The sequence below is a fragment of the Stegodyphus dumicola genome, chromosome 3 (genome assembly GCF_044657685.1).
Source record: "Stegodyphus dumicola isolate Sdum_Otavi_A_Nest chromosome 3, ASM4465768v1".
Taxonomy (NCBI): domain Eukaryota; kingdom Metazoa; phylum Arthropoda; class Arachnida; order Araneae; family Eresidae; genus Stegodyphus; species Stegodyphus dumicola.
The window spans coordinates 154,906,909-154,932,200 of NC_140770.1; the positions used below are offsets into that span (position 1 = coordinate 154,906,909).

General features: G+C 33.6%; 1 protein-coding gene across 2 annotated transcripts in view; it reads left to right on the forward strand.

The window, feature by feature from the left end:
- The window catches only part of LOC118199061 (formylglycine-generating enzyme), a 123,400-nt gene that overhangs the window by 86,997 nt on the left and 11,111 nt on the right, over positions 1–25,292 (forward strand). For both annotated transcript variants that reach the window (XM_085813528.1, XM_085813527.1), the window contains one exon: positions 19,666–19,779. In XM_085813528.1, the coding sequence (XP_085669654.1) occupies positions 19,666–19,779 (114 nt within the window). The remainder of the gene's footprint in view (positions 1–19,665; positions 19,780–25,292) is intronic.

Consider the following 25,292-nt stretch of genomic DNA (forward strand, 5'->3'; position numbering starts at 1 on the left):
ACACATGTATATATGTTTTACCATAAATGGTTTTTATTCATTTGGATACAAGGTCCATTTGAACAAAAAATTTATTTTTCCCACATGCCTATTTTGCCCACGAAATGTACTGCTGGGCTACCTAAATCCATTATTTAAATCTTTACTTTTTTAAAGAATTTTTCTTTCTTTTAAAGAATTTGTTTTAGAATATGTGTGGCTGAACTTAAATGCATGTTATAGTATTCACACTAATGCAGGTGATCTGTTAAGCTAATAAATGTTGTGTGTGTGTTAGTGCTTAATGTATGGCTTTATACAAATGGCTTTTAATGTGTTTCTAGCAATTCTGAGGGCTAGTCAAATGCTTGCACAATGAAAGAGTTCAGATATCAGAAAACTTTTGCATGGGAGCTCTTTTGTGATAGCATCAAGGTATTTAACTACCATGTTCAAATCCCAAGTTCATTTACCATCTTGAAGGGCACAGAAACTTGCATATTGTATGTCTCACTTTGCTAATTAATGGCAACATGTGCAGGCAGTAACAGCAAAGCACAAGCAAGCATAATGCCTTTGGATTGCCACAGTGGGTGACCTCATATGTGACAAAGACATGCATTTCCACCTAATTAGGGACAAATGAATAATGCCACGCACCATGGCATGACACCTCACAGCACGACAGGCCCAATAAGGTATGTACACACACTGGGGCTACAACTCACCAATGCCATGATTGATTGCATCAACAACATACAGGGCTCACAACCATACCCACATCATGGGCTTAATCACGATGCACAGTCACTTTCCCTCAAATCTCATTAAAAGTGCTCGGGGAGAATGTGTAGCGATCCTGAGGGCCAATAAAATGCTTGCACCACAAAAGAGTTCAAATATTTGAAAACTGTTCACATTAGAGCTCTTTTGTGATAGCATTAAGCTATTTGATTGCCATGTAACAGATCCACAGCCGAGTCCCAAGATCACTCACCATATTAATGCTACATAAATATTCATGTGTTGCACTTCTCGTTTATGTTAATAGGCAACATGAACAAGCGGCAAATAGACCAAGATGCACAAACGAACATAATTCCTCAAAATTGCCAAATTCTAATATCCATGTTCTTAAAACTATTTACTGCTGTTTATTGTGCTATGTATTATCAATTTTTATAATAAATTGATAATTTCTTCTTGCTGATCCAGAGTGAATATTAGTAGAGACAGCAGCAAATTTGTACCTCATAACAGTTTGGACTCAGGACTGTGGATTTATTTAAATGCTTATAATACAGATATAAGTGGCTGGGACATCAGATTTTCACCATTGGTTGTACAAGTATAGTCCCACTGTGCTAACTGGACAGCTGACCCCTAATTTTGAAGGAGAGCATCCACGGGAGGGTCTCCTACTCTCCCTTCCCCACCATCAAACCACTTCACAGTGTGCCAGTTTTTATTTTGCTGGTATTTTGAATGCCCACATGCTATACAAATACTATGCACATACTGGTATCCATGCCATCAATGGGATTTGAAACCAGAGCCCATCAGTGTCGCAGTCAGTATTGCTAACCATTATACTAATCAGAGCAATAATGCTGATACCAGTAGGCTGGAAGAGTACATGAAAGCTGTTGTGGAAATAATTGCTGCCAGCAGGGAGAAAGCTGCTGAGAGAATAAAAGAGGGAGTTGTAAATGCTGCTGAGGTGAGCTCTATCAATGAAAATGCCACTGATATGAGAAAAGCAGAAAAAATAAAGTACCTCATTGACTTTCTGTGAAAGGAAGAATTCCAATGCAGTGAATGTCACTGAAATGAAAACTTTCTTCAATATAAATGGTACCGAAATGAAGGAGAGTATTCTTGCCAGCCAAGAAAAAATTGTCAGTGCTGTGAAGGGGAAAGTAGTATCTACAAGAAAAAAGTTTGGGGAAGAGAGATGGAGAATGATAATCAGTTAATTTCTGTTATTAATGAGAGATTGGAAAAGAGATTAAAAATTATAAAAGAAATTTTTAGAATAAGCTTCATCTGCATACAATGTCCCCACTCAACCTTCCATGATTACGCTTTGTCCTATCCTACTAGAAACAACATCCTTTTTCAACCATCTCATCCTGTAATTATGTATTATTGAATGTATGTAAAACACAGTTTTGCAGGCAAATTAGTGTGGACCCTATCATCAAAGAATTAAATTTGGATGTTGACATTTGGACAGAAAACGTTCTGGACAGTAAACGTTCCTATGTTGTTACCTTAGTTAATACTTTAGCATTGCGGTTTGGAGAAACATTTCTCGAGGAATGCCTCTGACTGCAGCTTAACACTGTATAACAGAAAGCATGCGAGACCCCTTCATGGACTGTCATTGACATAAAAAAAATTATCTCAGCTGGTGTTTTCAGATTACAGCCGGGAAATTAAAGACATACTGAATATCCAATATTCTGTAAATGTTATTAGAAAGTTTGATACAGCAAGCACTCTAGATTACTGCTAATGAAGATGTGAAAGCTTCTTTCACGTGGTAGGTTTTTTTTATCATAAGAGGTCTGAGCCAGGCTTAGTTGCTAGGCAATCAGACCTTCCTATGTCACAAAAACTGGTTTAAGGATTTTGCCCCGAATTTTATGCTAGCTTAGTATACATGCTGACCAGTCACAGCAAAGCAAACAGGAAGTAACATTTGGTCGATGGTTTCTCCGAGTTAGCTACTTATTTACGGATGCACAAATTTCCCTTTGCTCATTGGCTGTGGCTTAAATCTTGTTAAACAGATGTGAATGGATTTAATGACTTTGATGGCAACAAAACCTTTGTCTGAATGAAGCCGAAAAGTGCTCTACTGCAGTAGTCTTAAACTCTGTTGCACGTAGGCCGAATGTACAAAATTTGAAAAGTTGATGGACCAGACTTTTCCCAAAATGAAATTTTTTTAAACAAAATAAAATTTAATTAAATTTTAAATCTGAATTCCTAAATATTTTATAAAAATATACAGTAAATATACAAAATATTAGCAACACAATAGAAAAAATTTAGATTTATTTTTTCTATCTGAACCTGCAGGAAATTTATGTTGGTTACACTTTATAATTCAAATATATCAACAGCTAAATATTAAATTTTCAGACTGATATTTATTTCAAATAATTTGACTATATTGAATTAACTGCTAAAAATAACCGGATTGTGAAAACTTGCCAAGTTTTGAGAAAACATTCCAAGTGGGCCCATGCACAGAAAAAGATACATTTGTTTGTAAGTAAAAATTATAAACTTCTTTATTTCTTATTGTAACTTAGTAGTGTTTCAATTCTGATAAAGTTTGTAGCCTTGGATTATAAAAGAAATTTTTAGAATAAGCTTCATCTGCATACAATGTCCCCACTCAACCTTCCATGATTACGCTTTGTCCTATCCTACTAGAAACAACATCCTTTTTCAACCATCTCATCCTGTAATTATGTATTATTGAATGTATGTAAAACACAGTTACTAGGAGGAAAATTACTGGAAATTACTGGTTACACAGGAGGAAAATTACTGGAAACTATCTTCACCATGGCCTGTATGTTTTCACCTGCCAAATCAAGCTCTCTGCTTAACCCAGTGCAGTTTAAATTGTTTTCTTTTAGATATGATATTGTGTTATTGCAGATAAAACATTTAATTTTATTGCATACAATACCATAAAAGTACATAATTTCGAAGTTATCTTAAAATCATTTTCATCCACTTTTCTTTTACGCTTTTGTAAAGCGATGGCTTGCAATTTAATCTCTTAATTAAAAGTACTACAACTTTAATTCAACAAAATGATATTTGTAGGAATGCAGCACTCAAAAGTTGTGCTCAGTTCTAAATGACTGATAACACTGATAAATTGATTTTATAAGATGTACAGTAGGTTGTTTTATATACAGTCAAAAGTCGTTAATTCGGACACCCATAATCCGGAATGATCTATAATCCGGACCTCAAAGCTAAAATCTTTCTGCGCATGCGCTGCGTTGACGCATGCGCCGCGTTGACGCATGCGCATAGGCGTTGTCCGCGTGCGCGCAAGACATTTACGACCGCGCATATGCGTCTGCGCAAGCGCAGAATACGTTTTCGCGTGCGCGTTTAATGTATAACGGACGGTATAATCTAAAATTATCTAATTATCTATTTCAGTTAATGTTGATGATTGCGTTGTTCCTTAATCTTCGAATTGGATCCGTCTTATTATTTTTTGCAGACTGTAAGAGCAATTTTATAAAAGTAAGCTTGAACTTTCGATTATGTCAAATAGAATTTCCGATGCTGGAGCTCCCAAAGGATCTAGAAGACGAAAGTATGTTTCGATGTCCATCAAACAAAAAACGAATTACTACAAAAAATGGATAAAGGCATATCCTTTGATTATCTAACCGTTCCGAAATCTGTTTATCAATTTCACGGTGCTCTGCGCGGGGGGGGGTGGAACGTCGCGGCGCGCAAAGAACTGGAAGTTGATCTGTCAGCACTATCGTTATCTTCAGGGCAGATGTTTTTATTTTATTCGGCTTATAATTCCTTACTAAATGTAGTATTTAATCTCGATGTACTTCTTTGATATGATTTAAATCAAATTCCTCGTCATTATAAATATCACGAATACAAATCAAATTGTTTTCTGGTTGCAATTTTCTAATTTCGGCTATGCGTAAGGTATGCTTTACGCATGCGCGCGTTCAAAGAAATGTTTAATAAAGTAAACAAATAAATATTAAACTTCTTTTTTTGTAAATTTTGATACCCTTTAGATCATAATTGCTCATTATTTTGTAAATTACGGTTTCATATTTTTAATTTTATAATTTCTGCATGTCATTTTACCAGATTTAAACTGATGATCTATAATCCGTAAAAATCGATAATCCGGAATCGCCGAAGTCCCGACGAGTCCGGATTAAAGACTTTTGACTGTATACTATAGCAATATGAATATGCAGCTGTGGATCCACTAATAAACTAGTTATTGATTCAAGAAAAGTGACATATTTATTCATGTGTTCTACCTCTTTATTTACTAATTTTGCCATACAAAGTTATCTGAATAAGTTACTTTCCAAAGGATGCTATTACAGTACACATGAAAAGTATTCATGAATAAACTACCAATAACTGTCACACTATTATTTATTTAAAGGGAACCCATATTCCAATAAGAATACATGGTAATACACTGGTGGACAAAATTAAGAAATGGACTGGTGGACAAACTAAGAAATTTAAACTTTTTCCCAAATATGTTGAGAAATGCTGCATAGAAATAAATGAAATTAGGTATGAGTACAGTTTATTGTATGGCAGTAATGTGTACAGAACAATAATGCAAAGACTAGAAGTCGCACTTATTTTTCCACCAGAGAAATTTTTAACTCCTGAATGGTTTTGGATGATGGTTGGCATATTGCAATAGCACTCCCAAAAGCATCCTAAGCATGTTCAATAGGATTAAGGTCGGGAGATTTGGCTGGCCATTCCATTTGGTGAATATTCTTGCTTTCCATATAATGATCAACCAGGTGGACCCTATGTGATCGTGCATTATCGTCCATAAAAATGAACTTTGGTCCAACATCAACCCTGAAAAGTAGCACGTAGGTCTCTAGGCTCTCCTGCCTGTACCTCTGGGCATTCACAGAACCAGTTTCAAAAACATGGAGCAGTGTGCGAGAATGTTATTGCATCCCAGGCTCCCTGCATATCAATAATTGCCAAGATTCAAGTTGTATATGGGACATGTGAGTCTGGACTTTCGTAAAGAGAACATTATCCCATTGAAGCTGTATCCTGTATATGCACTATTGTAAATGCTCACTTTTGTGGAAGTAATAAGTGGTATGCAAATAGTAGTCTTTCTAGCATACAGTCCTGTGTCTTAGAACCTTCTGGCAACTGTCTTCCTTGAAACTGATGTTCCTATGCCAGTAGCGAAGGCAGAAGACAGTTGTGTTGCTGTAAAAGTCTTCTCATGCTTGGCTGAAAGTACCAAATATGGGTCATCATTGGTCATTTTGGCTCTCGGAAGACCTTGTGCTGATCTTCTGAACACTGTCCCACTGTTTTTAAACTGATTCCATAAATTAAAGATGGCATTTGGTGTTACATCCAGTTTTCTTGCAACCTGACTTGGGACTGGACTGCCTCAAGCCTACTCACAATTCTATCTCATACCTTTCTCTAAGCGACAATGTGTACTCATTTTACTTAAAAAACATAAAAAAACAAGAAAAGCGATAAAAATCACTACTGTGTTCCAGAGTGGAATAAGGTGAGCACCTGGAAACAGACTTTAATACATCCTGCTGGCATAGCAATGCCTGAAGGAATATGTAAACTCATCTCAGCAACAACAGTGCCACAGTCACATTATACGGTAGTCAGCTGTCCAGGTTTTGTATGGTATTTGAAGAGAAATGTGGGAAAATGTTTTCCATCTCATAATTTTATCTACCAGTGTATTAACACTATTTAGTAAAATACATAAATAGTGTATGTTAGTACACTATTTAGCATACACTATTATTATTAGTGTATTAACATACACTATTTAGCAAAATATCTTCTTCATACTTTTCTGTTTCTTAAATCTTATCTGCTTTTATTTTTCTCTATTGCAAATCACAAGGTCTCAAATCATTTAATGCTGCTGTAAGTGCTGTCTGTGTCATTTACTACAGCTTACAAATCATCACCATTCAATGTACCTTTCTATGTGCAATTATCTTCAGCACCATCAAGAATATTAGATATCTGTTTTCTTGAAGCTCTTCACTATTATTTTTTCATTAGTGGGAGAATTAGTGTTTCATTAGAGGGGAAATGCATGAGTGAATACTCTATATCAGAAGAACCAACTCAACAGAAAAACCAGAAATGTCAGAATATTGGAGTGGCACCAACTGTTGGCTGGTGAACTAAATTTACTGAATGTACCTACATAAGAAGTTATTTCATCTTACCCCAGCCATATAATTTGGCATACAAGTACATACTGAATTTTGTACAGTGACAAAATTCTAACCTATTCATTTTTTCCCCCATTAGCAGTCATGCACATAAACTCTAAAACTATCAGGACCATATTAATAGCAGTCATAATTGAAATGCATTCGGAGGCTTGCATGCTCCCATGAAACCAGTGCTGTGGTGCTTGTCATGGAAGTGGAGAGTGCACATAATGTCAGTAGGAAAGATTGTTGGTCTGTAACGAGTTGCAATATTATAGAGCAGCGGTTCTCAGCTTTCTTTTTTTTTAGGGGGGGGGAACTAGCATGTACCGCATAAACAAAAATTTAAGAACTTTAGTACCACAGCTACGTCTTACAATGATGATTTTTCAATTTCTCAATAGAAATATTTATATATATTTATTTTATTGTTGCTCTATCTTGAAAAGATTCGCAAAATATATGCTCTTTAGCAATTCATTTATCTTCTTCGGAACATATGTTATCAGGGTCAATGTTCCTTCTTACCTTCTTCGGGAACATACAAGGACCTGACTCGGAACAGAGAGCTTACTAAAGCTATGTTCACTAATTGTGGTAAGTAGACAGGAAACACATGAAGGTGTACATGGTATACAAAACCCTTTATTTTTCTCTATATACAATAACTTCCGTACTTCGGAATACACTGACCCGCCACTTGGGGTCTAACGTAAAAGTAAAAATAAAACTAAACTCTAATTTAACTTTAGAATAATAAACGTGGAAGATTGGCCTTATATTAACAGGAAGGCGTATGTAGTACAGATAACTGAGAACACTACAATACGTTTAAAAGTTACCAAGAGGATTAAAACCTCTGGCCTGGAAGGCAACAAGCAACTGCGTAACTTCTAAGGTAAGCGGCCTGCTTCGAACTCACTGCTTCCTCTCTCTCGCTTGGCAAAAAGCCACAACTTAAATACTTGGCGTTCGCCAGACAACTTTGCATAAAAACCTTAACGCTTATAATTCTGGCCGGAAGTAGAAAATAAGAAGTGATAGTAAAGATTTAAAATAAAAATAAACGTTAGTAAAACTTAAGATCCTTACATACTTCCCGCCAGAGTTAATTAGTTTGAAACTGAGGTCTAAAACGACCTTGTTGAAAACTTTTAGCTCTAAAATCTAACGCGAGGCCAATCTTTTACAAATATACTTCGCTAGAAACTAGAAATTTAAAAGAAAGAAATTTGTTTTTTTTTTTTTTACAATAGCAGCTCCCAGGATATACAACAATTTTTTTCCATCTGTACTGCATCTAAACAGGAGCTTTTATTCAATTCTGGTTCCTTCCAGAGATCTGGAAGGAAAACTAGTTTAATGAAATGTTACACAATGAAATGGCAAGTAACATATACAATTATACTTCTCTTAACATTCTTATTTCATTCATGACTATTTTAATTATCTCTCCCCGTGCTCTCTGACATGTGTTGTAAAAGAACACCAAACACAAATGTGTTTCTGTCTACGTGTTCCACACTTCCTCCTACAATCAAAACACTAACGTGTTAAAATTCAACATAACAAGACCTCTTAACACACCCTAATTTCAACTCTAAACCCTGAGGTACTATTCTAAAAGTGGCTAACTCTAAAGTGTAGCGTCAGAGAGCCTAACTACATCATTCAACCTTTAACACATATTCGCCATGCTTTAGTCTTTTTACAGTCGCACGAATAAAAAAAATTTTAACATTCACTTTTACCATATCACGGTATTTCTTAACATTAAAAATAACAGTTCACATTGTATATAAGAACATATCAACATGCCGTTAATTTTACACATTTGAAAACATACATTAGTAGTACATTGTTAACTTCTATTCTTTTCCAAAGCAAGTGCCAATTCTTTCTACATTGAAATAGTACATTTCAAAAAGTCTTTCAGACTAAAACTTCTCTCTTGCTAGAATGTTTTAAATAAAATTTATACAATAACTTTTTTTTCAATATTTAAGTCTTTACACAACGCTATTATACATCAACTTTAGTTTTACGCGCGAGTAATTTAAAAACATAATACGAAAATCGGTAACAACTGATTTCTCGCCCTTTTGGCGATAAAGGTAGACCTCGCATGAGGTAAAACTTCTTGAAATCTGCCACTTGCAGTAAGAATGAAAGATTAACTTAAGTTTGCAAAGTAACATAAAATTTTACTTATCTTTGTGATATTCGGACATCCTTTTCTGGGCCCAGTCTTTAAAGGTACTGCAGATAGTAGTTTCATTTATCCTCCTTCTTGTACGGGCTCGCCCTTCAGTGCCTTCCTCTGGAAGCTTCCTTTTTTCACCAGTTCGGTTACCCTTCAATACCTTCTTTTTCTCCTCTGCTTGTGGTCTTGGCCGTTTGATGGCAGCTGGTCTTGGCGGAACCGGGAAACTTCTTTCGTGTGCCTGCTTGGACCTCGTTGTTGGCCGTTCAAATTTTCCTTGTAACTTTTCCTCCGCCGCTGATGGCCCTTCCGCAGTTCGGCTACATTTACTGCGGAGAGTCCTGTCGGATGAGTCGATCTTCCGTTTTAGAGCCGGGTTATAGTTGCCGTCATTTCTCCTGGTTCTCTTCACATACGTCGTCCTTCTCCCTTCTTCATTCTGGGGGTGTTCGTGAACTCTCTTTTCTGGACGGTGGAACGGCTTCTTTTTCTTGCTACCTTCAAATTTTCCGTGGGGCAATTTTCTTTTCACCTGCTCCTGCCTCTTTTTGGCTTGCCCTTGTACTTGTCGTTTTTCCACCTCTGGAGCTTGTGCCTGCGGTGTCTGCCGTGCCGGATCCTGCAAAAGATCTGAAAATATTTGCATTTTATTACGATCGAAGTAGGGCTTGATTTGATCAATGTTTGCGGAACAGGTTTCACCATTTCTGGCTTTTAACACTACTACAGCGTGAGTTATTTTTCTATAACATATGGTCCTTCAAATCGTGGAAAAAATTTGGCAGTTTTATCTTCTGGTGCTGAAGAAAGTGAATGCTTAATTTTTAAAATTTCATCCCCTACTTTATAAGTTACTCCCCGTCGTTTCAAATCATAATAGAGCTTCTGTTTTCTTTGTGCTACTTCCGTATTCTTTTTTGCTTCTTTTATTAGTTTTTCTATATCACCCATTTTAAATTCTGGGGCTCTTTGTTGCACATAAAATAATTTATCTAACGGTGTTATAATCTTTCTGCCTAGAAATAACTCAGCAGGAGTTTTGCCCGTTGTATCATGTTTTGCGGTCCTAAGGGCGAAAGCAAATTCATTGACATAGTTATCCCAGCTTTTATGAAAATTTTTAACATAACTACGGATAATTTTCACTATATTTCTATTGACCCGTTCCGCTATATTTGATTGCGGCCGATACGGGATCATTTTTAAATGACGTATGCCCAGTTTTTGGCACATGTCTTCAAATATATTACTTACAAATTGAGGACCATTATCCGATATAACTTTTAGGGGCGCCTCGTATTTTAAAATATATTTATTTAAAATAGAATCAGTAACTAATTTCGCGGAGGCTCGTTTTAAGGGAACAATTTCGGTCCATTTACTAAAATGATCAACCATAACAAGGAGATAGCGACTTTTATTTAACTGACTTTTTGGGAAAGGGCCCAATAAATCGATGCCAATTATTTCATTTGGAAATTCGGATTTAATACTATTTAGAAACCCGGCCGGGCGGAAATTAATATAATTAACTGCTTGACATGTTGGGCAGGACTGGACATACGCCCTTGTTAACTTTTGCAGTTCAGGAAAGTAGACTGCCTCGCGTACGCGTTGGATAGTTTTTCGAATACCAGCATGAGAAGCTAAAGGGCTGTCATGGAGCTCCTGCAGGATATTTAATCTAAGACTAGCTGGGATAACAGGTCGAAATTCGTTGTTGGCATTCGTAGCTTTTGTATAGAATAATAGACCATCTATTAGTTCGTAATGGGCCGCCCTATTTCTTATCGCCACAATATCTTGGTGGCTAAAATTTTCAGGATCCTTCAAATACTCATAAATGCTTCCAAACTCAGGATCCTTACCCAGTTCAGTTATTACAGTTTCTCGGGAATTTATTGTACATGCTGTGAGCATTGCCACCTTTACGGTATTTCCTTGTTCGTCTATTTTAATTCTTGATAGGGCATCTGCTACGATATTTTCCTTTCCAGGGGTATGCTTGATTACCAGATTATATTCTTGCAGCTTGAGTGCCCATCTTATTAACCTGGGGGATAAATTTTTCCCTGAGTACAATCTAGTTACCGCCGCATGATCAGCGTACACTGTTATCGGCGCCTTTCCAAAATAGACTCGGAACTTTTGCACTGCTAACGGAACTGCAAGTGCCTCTCTCTCGGTCGCGGAATAGTTTCTTTGTGTTTGATTTAAAGTTCGGTTAAAAAATGCCACGGGCTGCTGATTTTGCGAAAGTACCGCTCCTACCGCATAATCCGAAGCATCCGCTGAAATTTCTAAATTCTCATCCTTTTCAGGAAATTTCAACACAGGGGGTTGCTTTAATGCTTGTTTTAATTTTTCGAAAGCACTATTGGCTTCGGCCGTCCACGAGAATCTTGCCTTTTTTCTTTTTAATTTTAACAATGGTTCAGCAATAGCTGCAAAATTTTTTATAAAGGACCTATAATATGAACAAAGTCCTAGAAAAGAAGAGAGCTTCTTTGCCGTGTTTGGAGTCGGATACTTTTGTACAGCGATTATTTTTGATTCATCTGTCTCGATCCCTTTTTGAGATATTTTGTAAACTAAATATTTTAATTCAGGGGCTGCAAATTTGCACTTTTCGACATTAACTTTTAGACCGGCCTCATTTAATAAAGAAAACACCTGTCTTAAATCCTGTACAAGTTGGTCGAGATTATCACTAGTAATAATGATATCGTCTAAATAGATAAATGTGGACTTTCCAAGAACAGGTCTTAACACAATGTCCATGCATCGCTGAAATGTTGCCGGGGCCCCTGAAAGGCCAAACGGCATACGCAAAAATGCATAAGTGCCAGACTTGGTTATAAAAGCAGTCTTAGGCACGTCCTCAGGCCTCACCCCTATTTGAAAATTACCAGTCGTAAAGTCTAAAGTCGTCATAAATTTGGTTGATTTTATGTTCCTTAGAATTTCTTCTATAATCGGTAACGGATATACCGGATATTTAGTTATGGAGTTTAATTTACGGTAATCAATAGCGAATCTCCATCTTTTTGGATGCGTCAAGGGATAGTCATTATTTTTCTTACATAAAACCACCGGGCTAGCATAACTACTTGAGATGGGCGTTATGATCTTTGTACGTAGCATATCGGTAATATGCCATTCTATAATTTTTTCCTTATTCTTATCATACCGGTATGGTTTTTGACGAACTGGCATTGCATCTCCGGTGTCAATACTATGGTTAGTAACCTGAGTAAATCCTGGAATATCACTAAATAACGAAGCAAATTCACTTACCACTTGTCGGATTCTTCCTTGCTCGTCATTAGGGAGGTGGTCAAGTTTTAAAATCGGCGGTTCAGCGTTTTCTGTACGAACTGGTTTCATTGTCAGCTTAAGGGACGCTTCATTAAAATCCAGCGTAGCTTGTGCTTCTGAAAGAAAATCTATTCCTAAAATTAAATGTGCTTGCAGATTCTTTACTATAAAAAACATCACCTTTACTTGTTCGTCCTTGATACGGATATACAAAGGTATTTTACCTACGCACTTACATTTTTCTCCTTGCGCCGCTAACACTGTCGTATTATCCGCATTATATATGCGGTATTTGCGAAAATACTTCCTACAAAAATCTTCTGCCACACAGGAACACTGCGCGCCGGTATCCAGGAGTGCGGTGGCTGGGATATTATTCACCAAGACTTCAATCTTCGGAAGAGTCAAATTTTTCACCATTACTGTATTTAACTTGTAGGAAGAGGGGTTTTCGTGGCCTTCGGATTTCCGCACCCTCTCGTCAGCAGAAATCCGTTTTAGTTTAAATTATTTTTCCTTTCCGTACTTTCCTTCTTTTTCCACTGGCCTTGAGACTTTTTTCCTGGGTTGCTATTGAACTGTCGACGTTCGCCGGCTGTTTTTGAATGCTCGGGTTTCCTTGCCCACTGATTCGCTTTTTCTCCGTAGCCATGTGCTTGAGTTTGCTGTAGTCTTGGCGTACCAAATTGGTTTCGCTGTTGACACTTATTTCGACGTCCGCCGTTCTTCTACTTTCAAACTGGATTGCTAGCTCAAATAACTTTTCCAGTGTAGTCGGATTTCTTAATTCAATAAAGTCTTGCACTTGGGGTAGTAACCTCGGCAAAATCACTTGAATTATTTCAGGATCCGGACGGTTTCCATACAAGAGCTTGAAAACGTGAATTTTTCTTAAAATAAAGCTCGAGAGGTTTTCGATTCTTTGTTGATATGTACTGAAAAGTTCCGTTTCTAATTTCGCACGATCCCTTACAACAGGGAAGGCTCTTAGTAGGGCAGTCTTGAAATTTTCGTAAGTATAGGTGGGACTTCCTGCTTGACCCAAGAGACTTCTGCCTATACATTTGAACCAGTTAAGCGCTTGGCCCCTCAAAGCGCTGGTAGCTAAGGTAACTTTTTGAAACTCGTGCACGGGGTAGAGCATGAAGTGGTCATCCAATTTTTCCAAAAAACTGGTTACCAGTGAGTTTCCCTTAAATGTTGCTTCTGGTTTCATCGAAGCGCGCATGGTCTGGACGATGTAACCAAATCCTTCCAGGGCGGCAGCTGGCATTTCTGGATTCTGAGCCGTTTCTGCAGGCAGCACAGGCTCTTCTTGAAACTCGGCCATGGTCATTCTTCTTCGTTGGGCGCCACTATCAGGGTCAATGTTCCTTCTTACCTTCTTCGGGAACATACAAGGACCTGACTCGGAACAGAGAGCTTACTAAAGCTATGTTCACTAATTGTGGTAAGTAGACAGGATACACATGAAGGGTATACAAAACCCTTTATTTTTCTCTATATACAATAACTTCCGTACTTCGGAATACACTGACCCGCCACTTGGGGTCTAACGTAAAAGTATAAAAATAAAACTAAACTCTAATTTAACTTTAGAATAATAAACGTGGAAGATTGGCCTTATATTAACAGGAAGGCGTATGTAGTACAGATAACCGAGAACACTACAATACGTTTAAAGGTTACCAAGAGGATTAAAACCTCTGGCCTGGAAGGCAACAAGCAACTGCGTAACTTCTAAGGTAAGCGGCTTGCTTCGAACTCACTGCTTCCTCTCTCTCGCTTGGCAAAAAGCCACAACTTAAATACTTGGCGTTCGCCAGACAACTTTGCATAAGAACCTTAACGCTTATAATTCTGGCCGGAAGTAGAAAATAAGAAGTGATAGTAAAGATTTAAAATAAAAATAAACGTTAGTAAAACTTAAGATCCTTACAATGTAAACTAATAATTGAATAAAGTTCATTATATCAGTACTTTCATTCAGTTGTGATGCAAAGTACTCGTGTTTTATTTTTTCAATAAATTTCTTTTATAGAATTTCCATTTCATGAATTCATCAACTTACTGCATCACTTGATAATGGAATATTAATAAGTTCATTAGCCGCTTTTTCATTGAATAATGTTAAAAGATATCTTTAGCTGCTGGTGATATAAGGTTTTCTACAGTATTGTGAGCCTGCCCAGTCTTAGCAATTCTTAGGCTTACCGAGTAACTAACTTCCAAATCTTTTTCACTTCTTTTAAACAAAATCTTTCATTACTTGTCTGTTATTTTTGAACTCCAGTAATTTCATCTTAAAATATTCTTCAGATTTATCCTTTAAATTGGCATGCTTAGATTCAAGATGTCTTTTTCATACTTTGATTGGATAATAGTTCATCCCAAATAACACAGGTTGTGGGTCCATTTCATCTCCATTCCAAGTAAACCGAAATTATAAATAACATTCTTTGTATTTTCTATAAAGTATTTTTCTTTTCTTTTTGATATTCTCAAGTGTTAGTAGATTGTCCTGGATCGATCACCTGTGAATCACCACTTTTCCGCTGAGTCAATCCTAGCCATTTTTCAATTTTGAAAATCTAGGTTTGTTTTATCATTTTTTCACAAATATTTAAATGCACAATATATTACGAGTTCTTCAAAAACAAACGACGATATTCTCAAATCGGGTATAAAAGTAAAGAATACAAAGCAACAAGAAGACAAAATACCTGCTATTAGAGACAGCAAAACGAAGTAAAAAAATTATTCTAGTAATTGAAAATAGAGCAATAGGAGTCTAGAAATGGTGGCAACATAAAATGTAGACCTGCTTATAAATTGGTCAACTCTAAAAGAATTAATGACATAATACTTTTTTTTATAGGAACCTATTTTTATTTCCTATTAACTACAATTATTATTCTATTACTCCTTTTAAAACATCATTTATGAAAAAAAAAAAAATTTTTTTTTTGTCTATAGCTGAAAGAATAGTGAAAATAAAAGCGGATTATTTTGCTTATTATTAAAGTCTTTGAGCGGCTATTGATCTTCAACAAAGCTCAGATCGCATAAAATTTATGAGTGTTAGAGAAAAAACTTAAACAGCATGTTGGGGTATTTAATTTTTGAATTTTTAAAAGTTAAAAATACCTTGTTTGTTTGCATACCACTGGTAAAGAATCGCTGGGAAAGAGACGTTGCTGAAAGCAGTCATGGAGCTGACAAAAATACTGGAGTAGAAGCAGTTAAGACTCAAGCCAGCCATTACAATAATCGTGTCGGACATGTGGCAGTGAAGGATGTTAATGATGACAGTGTTCTGTATGTAACGGAGTAAGTAAAACCCTACAAAAGAGCAGAAATTAGTGAAAGCGAAAAACTGAACTGTTGTGGTTCTTCATATTGCATTACTTCATGGGGAGGCCAAAGACTGTGCGAACTGAGAAATCAACAGTTTTAAAATATCTTATGAAAGTACCACTAATATATATATTGTTTCATAAGAAAAATTGAATTTAATTAAATAAATTTAATTTAAATAAATTAATTAAATTTAAATACAAATTTAATTAAATAATTCTTTGCGCCATTGCTGCAAGGAATGAAATTTAAATTTAAACAAATTAAATTTAAATTTTAAAAAACGCGTATAAAAGTAAAAAAGCAAATTTAAAGCCAAAAAAAAATTTAAGAAAATATTTAAAAAAATGTGTAAACATATAAAAGATTTAATTCTCGAACTAATCTACAATATCTTTTAAATTCAGAAGCATAAGCAAATGAAGTGCAAAACTAATCCATGAAAATAAATTCACTAATTTAGCAAATTAAAATTAATCCAAACAATTTTTTTAAAAAATGCGTAAGTGAATGACTGTTGAGCAAGCAGGAGACAGACTTATCAAGGGGAAGTTGCTTCCAAACCTAACTCTCCAATCATTCAATTCGTGTTTCGTCATTCATGCAGGCAAGGGTAAAAGTCAAAACCAAAAGTAAAAAGTGAAGAATGTCCAAAAAGAAATACCAATAAAGTGGTACCCTTAGAAATTAGCATTTAAGAATTAAAGTTTTAAAAAGAAAATACTAATGAAGTCTTTTGAGAAACAAGCAAGTAAAGTCAAGTATTAAATTAAGCTTTTTTTAAAAAAATAATTTTTTATAAAAAATAATCTAGAAACTAATGTATTTTAGAAACCCTTGTCTAAAGAAACCTCCCCGACACGAATATGCATATCAATAAAAAGAAACTAAAAAAGAACTAGACATAATCGATATAAACCAATAAGAAACAAAGAACTAATTCACAATTCTTAAAAAACAAATATATACTTAAAAATATAATTTCATATCTAGAAAATACTTAAATACTACATAAAATTTTTTTAAAAAATACTTAAAGCAGGTAAATAGTAAGTTTGAATTCTAACTTACCTACTAAATGAGAGTGGGGGGTCTGCAAAAGTGTTTTTAAAGAGAAGTAAGTGTGTTCTTCAAATTAATTATATAGATGGCGCTTATGTAGGTAAAGTTGAGTGCCAAGCTACTATCTTTGTTATATTAAAAAATTTTTTTTCAAACATTAATATTAAAATATGTAAAAATAAATATGGAAAAAATTAAATTAAAAATTAAAAATCCTAAAGGTATGTAATTCAAGTGTTAATTTTAACGATAAATTATTTAGGGAGTTAAGCCAATCAAGAGAGGTAAGTTTGCTTGAGTAAAATAAAGTTAAGTGGTATTAATTTATATATTAAAAAGGCAGGCATTTACTTTATAATTTTTTGGCTCTTTTTGATATGATAACATTACTTTAAAACTTAGCTGGAGGGTAATGAAGGATAAAGAAGAGTAAAGAAATTATTTGTAAATTTTTATTGTAAATAAATTTGTAAATATGTATATTTAATCAATACTGGATTCTTTCCTTTTACTAATAAAGAGCCAACTCTTTTCAAAAGTCTCAATTATAGCCCGAATTGACTGAAGATTTTAATCTTCTTCTAATTTTCCATACTTTAGCCAGTATTTAGTTAAGTTTTGATATACTAGTTAAAATCAAGTTCATTAAACTTTCAATTTTTTCTTTCTTTAAATTTAACTTCTTTAAGGAATTTTTGGGAAATTACTGGGAATTTTTTAGAGGTTTTTTTAAGGACTTTGTTTCACAAAATTTTGGGAAATTTTTTGACATTTTAAATTTTGCTTTAAAACTTAAATTTTTAAACATTTCATTTTTACTTAATTACTTTAATTATTTGCCTTGCAATATTTACAGAATTTTTCAACAGAACACACATTTCACATTACAAACAGTTTATATTCATTAATTCACAATACCACTTAACTCTATTTTACTTCAAGCAAACTTACCTCTCTTGATTGGCTTAACTCCCTAAATAATTTATCGTTAAAATTAAAACTTGAATTACATACCTTTAGGATTTTTAATTTTTAATTAAATTTTTTCTAGATTTATTTTTATATATTTTAATATTAATGTTTGAAAAAAATTTTTTTAATATAACAAAGATAGCAGCTTGGCACTCAACTTTACCTACATAAGCGCCATCTATATAATTAATTTGAAGAACACACTTACTTCTCTTTAAAAACACGTTTGCAGACCCCAACGCTCATTTAGTAGGTAAGTTAGAATTCAAACTTACTATTTACTTGCTTTAAGTATTTTTTAAAAAGTTTTTTATGTAGTATTTAAGTATTTTCTAGATATGAAATTATATTTTTAAGTATAGATTTGTTTTTTAAAAATTGTGAATTAGTTCTTTATGTTTCTTATTGGTTTATATGAATTATGTCTAGTTCTTTTTTAGTTTCTTTTTATTGATATGCATATTCGTGTCGGGGAGGTTTCTGTAGACAAGGGTTGTTAAAATACATTAGTTTGTAGATTATTTTTTATAAAAAATTAATTTTTTAAAAAATTTAGTTTTTTTAAAAAAAAGTTTAATTTAATACTTGACTTTACTTGCTTGTTTCTCAAAAGACTTCATTAGTATTTTCTTTTTAAAACTTTAATTCTTAAATGCTAATTTCTAAGGATACCACTTTATTGGTATTTCTTTTTGGACATTCTTTACTTTTTACTTTTGGTTTTGACTTTTTACTTTTGGTTTACCCTTGCCTGCACGAATGACGAAACACGAATTGAATGATTGGAGAGTTAGGTTTGGAGGCATCTTCCCCTTGATAAGTCTGTCTCCTGTCGCTCAACAGTCATTCACTTATGCATTTAAAAAAAAAATTGTTTGGTTTAATTTTAATTTGCTAAATTAGTGAATTTATTTTCATGGATTAGTTTTGCACTTGATTTGCTTATGCTTCTGAATTTAAATGATATTGTAGATTAGTTCGAGAATTAAATCTTTTATATGTTTACACATTTTTTAAATATTAAAAAAAAATTTTTTTTTTTGGCTTTAAATTTGCTTTTTTTAATTTTGGCTTTAAATTTGCTTTTTTACTCTTATACGTGTTTGTTAAAATTTAAATTTAATTTGTTTAAATATATATATATATATATATATATGTGTGTGTGTGTGTGTGTGTGTGTGTTGTACCAGCTTTTGTCCGGAATAAATAGATTGGTAAAGAATCATAGATGTAGTTGAAGCTCAAATGATCAGACGATAAGTTTAAAAAACAGGATCCATTTATTATTATTCAGGAGAAATAGCAGTTACAAAAATCTGATCTGCGGAGTAAAATAAAAAAGAACTACTACTAACTTTTTGTATGAAGTTTACTGCATCGTTACATTAAAGAAAAGACCCCGATATTCCTTTGCGAGTCCTTTTATAGCCTCTGGAAAGGCGGAGCTTCCAAGAAATGACGTCAGCCTCGTCATGCAATCCAGTTCACTTTAAATATTTCCAGAATATTCTCTAACTGTACGTGTAGAAAAGGCGGGAAAAACAACTTGACTATGGGGCTGTGGATTTAATTCCATGTACTTTCAAATAAGAGACCGTCGCCATTAAAAAAGGAAAAGAACATACAGTTAGAATTTTAAGTGTATTCTTGACTATGGAATTTTATTATTACATATATATATATATATATATATATATATTGTATTTACATCACCATTATACATTTTATTTAAAAAATAAATCATCTTATTGAATCCTGTATTTGTTTTCTTAGGTTACATCATTTCCAAGTACTGGTTTTGGCTTGAAAAATATTGTGGGAAATGTTTGGGAATGGACAAATGACTGGTGGACTATACATCATTCTCCTGAAGATCAATATAATCCTGTATGTTGCTGGAAGAATATGTCTTAGACATAATTTTTTTGATGCAGCTATATGAAGAATAGTGTTGTATTTAAAATAATTATTTTTTACATAGATTATATAATAGTTTCTTTAAGCATTAAAGTATTTTTTCGTATATTGAAATTTTACAGGTGTAAGTAAGGAAATATAAATTTCTCAAGATGTCACACAAAAAAATAATCACAATAACTTCAGGCATAAATGCACTATAATTTTGCATTAGAAAATAATAACAATGAGCCGATTTGTACAGTTATCGATATGCTATAAATTAGCATTAGATAGCAACATAAAATAAGGGCTGACTTTTCCAATTATTAGAAAATTATCTTCTATTCCACAGAATTATGTATCCGGTCCACGAATATTCTTTATGAATTTTATGACATGTATGTAGCAGTATATAATCAGAAATATCTTGTTTATCAGTTCCACACAAGGAATGGAATTTATTAATGCTTTCTCAGTCACAATATATATTGGTTCCCAGTCAGTCTTTTAGATCATTATCTAAAATTAAGTTCTGTATGTTGAATCAAGTTCATAAGGTTTTAAACTTGGCTCTTGCATTATTGTGAGTGAATAATTTTAGTGCTTTTGTTTTCAGAATTTTACATCATGTTTTTGGGCGCCCAGACGGTATAATGGTTAGGGAAGCCTGACTGCGATACCGAAGGGCCTGGGTTCGAATTCTGGAGAAGGCATGGATGTAAAATTGTCTTTAGGAGGGAAATCTTTATAGGAGATAACGGTGGCTGCCTATTAGGTGCCTCTACAATAAAATGGACACCATTTCTGGCCTTAGGAGTGGCCAATGCCATTATAGGGAAGTACCCGCTATTGGGCATGGAGGTAGGAAAGTGAGGAGGGGCCATTCCGCGCTAGAAGTGAAGCACTGCTTTGAAGCTTGGGTCACCAGACGGGGTGTTCCTTGTTTACATTCAGATGCTCGCTTGACAAGATTCTGATAGTATTTCGACACACGACAGTTCCATAGAAATCGAAAAAGGGGCACTTTTCGCATGAAAGAAACATTCATAGTGGGACGGATAATAGCAATTTGTATAGTTTAGTGACATTTACGCAAAAATCACATCTTGGTTATTTTTCGATAACTAACAACAGCGATTTTGATTATGAATTTGTTTTATAAAATTATAAGCTGTTGCACTACAAAAGTATAGATTTTAAGAAAATTGCTAAAAGAGATCTGCCAAAATTTATTTTCTAGAAGATTTGAAAAGTTTGGAACTTGATGGCTAAATGTAAATATAAAATTATGTATGTTAAAATATTTGTAATTAGGCACATAGGTCAGATTAAGTTTTTATTAAATAGAGTAACGCATGCAAGGGCTATCTGCCTAAAGAGAGAGATGCCATCGTGGAGGAATTTTGAAGAAAAACTGACCTTTGAGTGGGTATTAAAAATAATACTTATAATTTTCATTCAAATTATATTCATATATATTTTTTATGTAAAACTTTCGGGTGTATGCTAAATTAGTGTAAATTACTTTACACGAAAAATATAGTGAATGCACAGAAATTAAAGATTTGCACATGCCGGAAATAATAAATAGGAAATATGTATGGGTATTTATGCATGTGCTTGCAAAAAGCATGTATCTGCCTTTGACAAAATACTTAAATATTCATTAAATTATTTATAAATGTATTTGAAATGAATAATTTATTCACTTATAAACAACTGTGAAAGTACTGTGAAGAAATCTAATGATTAAATGTATCTAATTTATAATGATTATAAATGTTATCTAAATATATAATAACCTTAATATTGAATTGTAAACATAAATTGAAATCCTGTTGACAAATACGTTATAAAACTATTTAAGCAAGAATTGTTCGTATTGGAAAGCAATCTGTTAAAAGGTATTGTAAAGCAAATGCTATGAGATGCGCACTTAAGAACGTAATAAAGATTTTTGGAATATGTATTGTTGAAATGAAGGGTAAAAAAAAAAAAAAAAAATCTGATAAGTATAATTAAAAGAATTATTCCCTTTACACTTTATAATAACTCAGTTACAAGTTTTTTATTCCCTTTCAGAAATGTTCAGAGAAAGTCAAATACTATTTAATACTATTTAATTATTAGGAATTAGCGAAATACTTATTTAAAGTATTTCGCTAATTCCTAATAATTCTCTAATTTAAAATGAACCGAATAGAGCATTAATTATAAATTGACTTACATTTTGCGATTTAAAAGAAGCCAAAAAATCATGTCATATTTAAGAAAGTATTTTAGGAAGAAGCTCTATAAATAGAAAAGAAATAACGCATAATTTTAATATTAATAATACAATAAACTTTGATCTTAATTTTTGTACCTTAACCGAATAAAATCAAATTACCGTAATTTTTTTTTCTAATGTAATTAACGAAAACTTGTGAAAATATTTCATTCAAATTAAACCATTCTGAGAAAACTGTCCTGTGAAAATTATAGCATTTAATTCCGTTCAGAATGAAATGTTGTTTAAAAATATGTTGTTTTCACATACTTAGGACTCTGAAGTGTTGTAGAAAAAGAAAATATATACATTTATATGTATATTTGCGACGTAATTACAAAATATTTACACCCGAACGCGTCAAATCCCATAGAACTCAATGGTAAATGACCCAATGTTTTGGTCACCACGTAGGGATCGCCGGTGCTTCAGAGCAGGGTACGGAGAAACTTGTTTAGGGCGACTCCTTCTTACTTCCTACCCAGGGCTAAAGAAAAAGAAGGGCTAGGTCATCCGTTTGAGGGGGAACGATGCCGACACGAACCCAGTTGGGAAGCAGTGTGACGTCACTGGGTTCGTCGCCTCGTCTACTGACCAGAGCTTCACAGTGCGAAAGCTTAAATCTTTACTTCTTATTTCTTTGAAAGAGGTTTCTTTGAACTGAAAATTATAGCTGAGGATATTTTTTAAATGAATTAGTGTTTGTAACGGGAAATTATTCAAAAAAATGGACCCCTGTGCCGTTGCTACCTGCAGTAATGCGTACCATAATACGAAAGAAACAAACGTGATATTTCAACAATTTCCGTACAGAAACCTTCAGTAGACGAAAGAATGGCAGCATAGCAAGCATACGTTTTTCTGTTTTTATTTTTATTATTATTATTATTTTAAGCCCAAAGGGCTATTAATTTCGTTTTGGCATTCTGCGTTGAATCACTATAAACGCGGTACCACTTTTCAAATTATTGCCAGCAAATGTTAGAGCCCTGCATTATATTTAAAGAAATTAAATAATGAAGAATTTGCATAAATGTATGTATGTTTCTCACATTGTGATAAAATGACAATACCTAGAGACATCACATTTTGAATAACGTAATCCTCCACCGAATATGGGCATCTGTAAGCCCTAATTTGGAATTTGTTTATTATCGATTTCATATTTTGTAACACTTTAATGAATTTTTGATTAACAAACTCAACGATTTCCATGCGAGCAGTGGCAACATTTCCACCCCCCCCCCAAAGAAAATTATCTCCAGCGCGCGAGAATCTGAATCGGAAATTCTAAAGAGATGCTCATTTTTAAAATTCTTTTGCGATATTTCTGTTGAATTGAATTTTATGGTTTAAGTGCAAAGGGGGGGGGGTCCAGTATTTAATCAGTTCATCATATCAATATTCAGTTTTCTTACTGAGTTGGCTTTACAAATTTTTTTAGCCTTTTTATTATTAACGTTTTGATGTTTACTTTATTTATCAAACATCCCTTTCTTGGCGTCTCCTACACATAAAATTCGATTCAACATCAAAATCTCAAAATATTTAAAAACATTATTCTTTAAAATTTCCGACAGACAGTCTCGCGCGCTGGAGATAAAAATGGTTTTTTCCGTACAGTGTTGCCACTGCTTGCTTTGTGATCGTTCAGCTTGTTATTTAAAAATTCACTAAACTTTTTACAAAATATGAAATAGATAATAAAACAAATACGATATTCAGAATTCGAGCTTCCAGGTGGCCATGTTCAAGTGGAGGATTATGTTATTGAAAATTTGGTGGCTCTATGTACAGTTGTTTTTTCACAGTTCGAGAAACATGTATACATTCATGCAGATATTAGTCTCGATAAGGCATATCGAAACTAATATCCCATTCGAGAATAACATCTCTTTCGGGCCTAAAAATTAATCGAGAAAATGGAAAATGAAAATTTATGTTTTAACCATGTATACCGAAATACAAATAACTGCATTAGTGAAACAAAAGCGAATTAAATTGTTTCCAAATGGCACTTCAAAAAGCATTGTAATTAAATGATTATGCGTAAAATGATTGGTAGATATCAGCAATTTTCCTTGAAAAGCCTCCCCGAAGGTTGAAAAAAATTCTTCAAAATGTATGGGAGCAATTGAAAATCATATTTCTAAACTTAAAAAACGTCTTTCGTCCCTCAATAGGAACACGATTCGTTTATTTTGCTGATTATGAACAGTCATAAGAGTTTGACACTTAAATTGGAATGCATCCCTTGTGTAGGCAAGAAAAGTTAACCATAAAATAGGTAAATGGAAATAAATCATGTAAACTAATTCATTTTATTGTATTAAAAATAAGATTTTATTATTTGGTTTATTATTCATAATGTGTTATGTGATTTATTTTATGCGTTTTTGGTTATTTATGAAACTATACAAAACAAAACATGAAATTCTGCATAGAGATAAATTAGCATTAGAATACATGCTTTTAAAATATAAGACTACACTATTCATAAGATAGTATATAAATGTCAATTTAAAATATTTTTATTAATTTATGAGTAATGGACACTGCATAGTAATCCTTATGATCAATAATAATGCTTTCATAATAGTCATTGTCAAGACTTACAAAAACCTAATTATCTCATTTCCAGTGCTAGTTGAAAGACAAAATTAAATGAAGTGAAATTTGTTTGGATTTAATATATTATGAAATATGTTGTTAGCATTCATTAGCTTTTAATCAGATGAGTTTGTAAGGACGTATTCTGAATATACGTTTGCATAATTTTATTTGATATTTCTATAACCCAACTTGTGATATTTTAACTCAAAAAAAATTATTCGTAAATATAGAAATTTGTCAATGTTTTTTATCGATAAGTTACTATTTACATACATTTCAAAAAATATTGTAGAAAAAAATTAATCATATTTAATGTATATTCGACTTTAAATATTAGTTTAAGGCTTATATTTTACACGTACTATAGTTTAATTAAATCGACCATAGCTACATTACTAGGTCAGCTATATATCCATACACATTGTAATTTCATTAGATAAAATCTCTTCCTCATATTATTTACCGAACAGTTTTTCAAAAACTTTTGATTTTCAAGCAAATACTCATGAAACCGAAGGTGGTATAAGACACTCTTTCAAAGCAGCAAGCGAACCCATCTACGTCATCACTCTCTTCTTCCGGTTTCAGCGGCGAGGAGCTGATGAGCCAGCCCTTTAGC